Source organism: Tupaia chinensis, unplaced genomic scaffold, assembly GCF_000334495.1.
Source record: "Tupaia chinensis unplaced genomic scaffold, TupChi_1.0 Scaffold000239_1, whole genome shotgun sequence".
In the NCBI taxonomy this organism is placed as follows: Eukaryota; Metazoa; Chordata; class Mammalia; order Scandentia; family Tupaiidae; genus Tupaia; species Tupaia belangeri.
Genome location: NW_006159717.1, coordinates 881,493 through 886,131, shown reverse-complemented (window position 1 = coordinate 886,131; position 4,639 = coordinate 881,493). Strand labels below are relative to the sequence as shown.

Below are 4,639 nucleotides of genomic sequence, written 5' to 3'. Positions count from 1 at the left end.
AAAAAAAAACAAAAATTCTTTTCATTTTCTAAGTTTTCCTGGATGTTTACTGAGAGTTGAATCTCAGGTCTGTCACTTATTAACTGTGTCCTCAGATAGACATAATTTTACTGAGCTTAAATTTCCTTATCTGTAAGATAGGAAAAGGTTATTATGTATATTCAAAAGATGTTACTGGGTCCAGCAGTTAGCATAATGGCTATGTCACTGTACTCCCATGTAGTCAACTGCGGTTCGAGTCCCGGGCCCAGTGGCTTAGAACTCACGCCGGGCACGTGTGCATGCGTGCCCAAGATCCCGAGGGGAGAATGGAGGAGAAGGGACTGCGGCGCGGCCGTCCCCCCTGGGGGGTGATTTCTCGCTTTCTCTCTCTCTTTGTCTCTGTCTGGCGAGCGTAAGCAAAATCCTCTCCAGAAAAAAAAAAGAGTAAAAAAAAAAAATGTTACCCATAAAATGTTGTCATAGCATGCAGTGAGCATAGAATAAACTCATTATTAATAAAGTCATATAATAAGGGCCAGCAGGTGACACAGTGGTTAAGGTGCTGGACTCCCACATGGCTGACCGTGGTTCAAGTCCCAGACCTGGTGGTTTGCTTTCTTGCTTTCTCTTTCTCTCTCTCTGGTCAAATTTTAAAAATAATAAAAATAGTAACAAAAACAAATAAATAATTCTTTAAGAAACTGAAGTGATATAATAAATGTAAGCATGAGTATTATAAGACTAGATAGACTCGAGTGACAAGTCCGAAACATGTAGCTGCCGCCAAGCTAGGCCTGCCATTGTGTGGAAACACGTGCACACAGGCTCCCAGCTGGAAAGAAGCGTGGGACCGAGAGCCCCGGGCAGAGCTGGTGAGGCTGACATGCAGCACGTGGCAGGACACACGCCCCAGAGACATGACCCAGCCTCCACCCCGCGCCGCACCATGCACCAGGTGACAGCCACGACTGACGGGGCCTAGTCTCTGCCCTCGGCAATGCGTGAGGGAAGGAAAGCTGCTGGCACAGGCCTTGGCGGCCACGTGGTAGCTGAGGGCCCAGCAAGGCCCCTCACGTGGAAGGTGCTGGATGTCCCATGAGGAGGGACATATGACCGAATGGGCTCCCAAGGAAGAGCCATTACCTCCTACAACAGCAGATCATGGTCCAAGTCAGGGTCCCCAAGGCGACGACCATCACGAAGGTAGCGATGATCACATACAACACGCTCCACTCTGCCGAGAAAATGGAGGCGGAGCAGCCTGAGAGGCTACAAGGGAGGTCTGGGCTGTCTCACCTCGGCCAAGACATGGGACTGCCCCCAGGGCTCCCAGAGATGGTGAGACCTCAGCATGAAGCACAGCGGAGCCTCACGAACAGCCAGGCATAGGGGCTTGGGGGCCCTGCCCTGTCTGGGAAAGGGGCGCCCCCACGTGGGAGGCCCCCGGGTGGGAGGCCCCACAGTGGGAGGCCCCGGTTTGGAGGCTCTGCGGTGGGAGGCCCTGGGTTGGAGGCCCCAGGTTGGAGGCCCCGAGTTGGAGGCTCCGGGTGGGAGGCCCTGCGGTAGGAGGCCCCGGGTGGGAGGCACCAGGTGGGAGGCCCCGGGTGGGAGGCCCTGGGTGGGAAGCCCCAGTTTGGAGGCCCTGTGGTGGGAGGCCCCGGGTTGGAGGCCGCAGGTTGGAGGCTCCGGGTGGGAGGCCCTGCGGTAGGAGGCCCTGGGTGGGAGGCACCAGGTGGGAGGCCCCGGGTGGGAGGGTGGGAGGCCCTGGGTGGGAGGCCCTGAGGTGGGAGACCCTGGGTGGGAGGCCCTGGGTGGGCTGCTCAGGCTGCCATGAGCAGGCAGTCTCATTCACAATGCTGCTTCTTACACGGCTGCCCCCGAGCTTGCCTCTAACCTCACGTGAGTGTGGAGGAGGTACGCACAGGCCTCGCGAGCAGAAAATACACAGAGTTCTCCTTGCCGGCTCATCTGCTCAGAACCGCCGCCCACCCGCTCGGCACAGAACCACGGCCAGCCCAAGCCAGCGGGCACGGTGCCCACAGGAAACTCACCACAGTTGCTGTCTCCATCCCTCAGCTGCACCTTGATGAAATTCTCCATCCAGAAGGGGTCGCAGACACAGCGCTTAGTGAAGGAGTCGCAGTGGCCATGGTCCGAGCAGTTCAGCTGACAGGCTGAGGGCACAGAAGAGCGACAGTCAGCCAGAGCCAGCCCGCACTGCCAGCATCGGGGCCACCCCCTCCAGCTGTGTGTGGAGGCACCCAGAGACCTAACTGAGGGTGCGCGGCCCGGGGACTGCCGGGAATGACCATAGGGGCAGCTGGGAAGGGCCCCACTCAGCTCCGTGGGCCTTCCCTTGCTGCTTCTCTGTGTCAGCAAGTCCTCATCTTTGACGTCCCGCAAACCCCCTTCTCAGAACTTACGACGATAAATCCATACAGGGTACAACTAGAGCAATCGCACTCAATGTTCACACGCACGCAGGTTTGAGATAACACGGGGCGGGCGGTGAAACATGAAGCAGCCGAGCGGTGGGGTCCACCGCTGACCGCAGTTCCAGGTGGTGCTGAGTACAAGTGACCCTCACCGTGTAACGGGACAGGGACCACAAAGGGGGCTTTGTCACCGAGCGATCCGAGGAGTTTCGGTCGGAGGCCAGTGAGGCACAGACGCGGCTCCCCCCCACCCACGCCCACAGGGCCTGAGCTGCTGCAGGGCCGCAGGGCCCAGGCTAAGGGTGCCGGTGGCTCAGGCTTTCAGGGTCGCGGCCTTTAACTCCACAATCCCAGACTGAAGGAGATGAAGGCCAGGACGAGGGACGGCCCGCGCCCCCTTCCCGGAACCACTCACTGACGGTACTGATCTCCAGGGCTCCGAATATCAGGAAGTCCGCCTTCTGCTTCCGCAGCTCACTCTTGAGCATCGCTGCCACCTCGTGGCCTTTGAAGATCTGGTGCGGAGGCTCGTTTTGAACAAAAAAGACCATCTTGGTGCTGCGGAGACACGCGACAGTGAGAGCGGGCAGAAGTCCGCACGGCTGCCGTCCCTAAGTACCTTCATCCGCGCCAGGGAGCAACATCTTACCGGCCGAGCTACGGCAAGCCAAGCCCACCGGTGAGTGAGAGGCCTTGTCGCCGGCTCCCTGGACCCAGAGGGGTTAAGTAACTTGCCCACGGTCACACAGTTAATTATGGCGGAGCCAGATCTCAACCCTGTCCTGTCCACTGCAAAGCCTGCCCACGCTGCCCCGCTAACCCGAGGGTCCAGTCCGAATGGCTAACGGGCAGCCGAGAAGCGCGGACCTGGTTAAGGCCACGTCTGTGTCCGACCGCCTTGGTGGGTGCTGCTGGTACCGTGCCTGCTTATGTGAGACGAGCCCGGTGCTGCGTAAAATGTGAACTGTTTGAGGGACCAGCAGTTAGCGTAATGGCTATGTCGCTGGACTCCCACGTAGTCGACTGCGGTTCGCGTCCCAGACCCGGTGGCTTAAAACTCATTCCGGGTGCGTGCCCAAGATCGCGAGAGGAGAATGGAGGAGAAGGGATTGCGGCGTGACCATCCCCCCTGGGGGGTGATTTCTCGCTTTCTGTCTCTCTGTCTCTCTCTGTCTGGAGAGCACACGCGCCCTATAGCGAAAACCTCTCAAAAAAAAAATGTGAACTGCTTGACAGCAACGAAGATGGCCCACGGGACACAGCAGCCGAGACGACTGCTAGGGCGGCAGCCGAACGGGAGGGCCTGCGCGGCGGCGTGGCCGGTGCGGAGCCACGTCCCCTCGCCCAGAATGTATCTGCCTCACGACTGCCAACGTCTGCCTAAGGCACTCTGTGTCCGAACTCGCATCGAAGCCCAGAATCTTGAGGCCTGACCCTCCGTTTTTGGCAGCCTGGTTCCTGAACTCCACGATGGACTCATACATTGAACCTTCCCCATCAGTGGCCACCCCAGACTGAGGAGGGTCTAAGATGCGGGTCCCCTCGTGTGGGGCGGCCAGGTGGGCTCCGAGGCCCCGTGCCAGCTACTTCCAGTACAAGGGCTTGTCGGCTTATCCCAAGATGCCAAGCACATAGAGCCATTTTCCGTGTGTGGCCTGAAGCACGAGACCCTCCTTTGCAGAGAGACGAGCGATGGGGCACTTTAAATTCCAGAATCAAGAAATCTTTGCCACAGGAAAGTCTCTGTGGTCCTTTTCCCACTATCTCCCCCAGGTTCTGCCTATTTACGGGTATCCCTCACATGTCTCCCACGTGACCGACCTGTACCAGCAAGTGCTGACGAGAACGCCTACCGGAGAGGGCCCACAGATGCCCCAGACCCACGTCTCGAAATGCACTCTCAGTAGTAACCATGCGGGGTGCTCAGAGAAGGGGAGCAGCCGGCAGGCCCCAGGGGAGCAGGGCTGGGGCGAGGGCTGTGCTCTCTCCACCCTCACCTTCTCTCCTCACTCACCTGCTCCTCCTGAACTGCTCGTGCCCCAGGGGCACAAGGGGGGCTCCAGCCCAGCTCTCCTACTGAGGTCCCCGCATGGCTCCAAGCGGCCGCTGCCCCGTGCCCACTCCCAGGTGGCCGAGAAGAGCTTTACTGAGACAGCTCTGTTGGTGCCGGGCATGCTCTTTCTGACAGGCCCGGGTGGCCCGGCTGCAGAGCGGCTGGCCCC

At 59.1% G+C, this 4,639-nt stretch overlaps 1 protein-coding gene across 6 annotated transcripts in view; it reads right to left on the bottom strand.

The window, feature by feature from the left end:
• The window catches only part of KIAA0319L (KIAA0319 like), a 124,420-nt gene that overhangs the window by 3,123 nt on the left and 116,658 nt on the right, over positions 1–4,639 (bottom strand). For 3 of the 6 annotated variants that reach the window (XM_014587885.2, XM_006148693.3, XM_014587887.2), the window contains 3 exons: positions 2,833–2,975; positions 2,034–2,156; positions 1,126–1,216 (listed from right to left, as the gene is read on the bottom strand). In XM_014587885.2, the coding sequence (XP_014443371.1) occupies positions 1,126–1,216; positions 2,034–2,156; positions 2,833–2,975 (357 nt within the window). Of the gene's footprint in view, positions 1–1,124; positions 1,252–2,033; positions 2,157–2,832; positions 2,976–4,639 lie in introns of those variants that run through there. The other 3 variants (XR_001370395.2, XM_014587886.2, XR_003549423.1) reach the window with 3 other exon arrangements.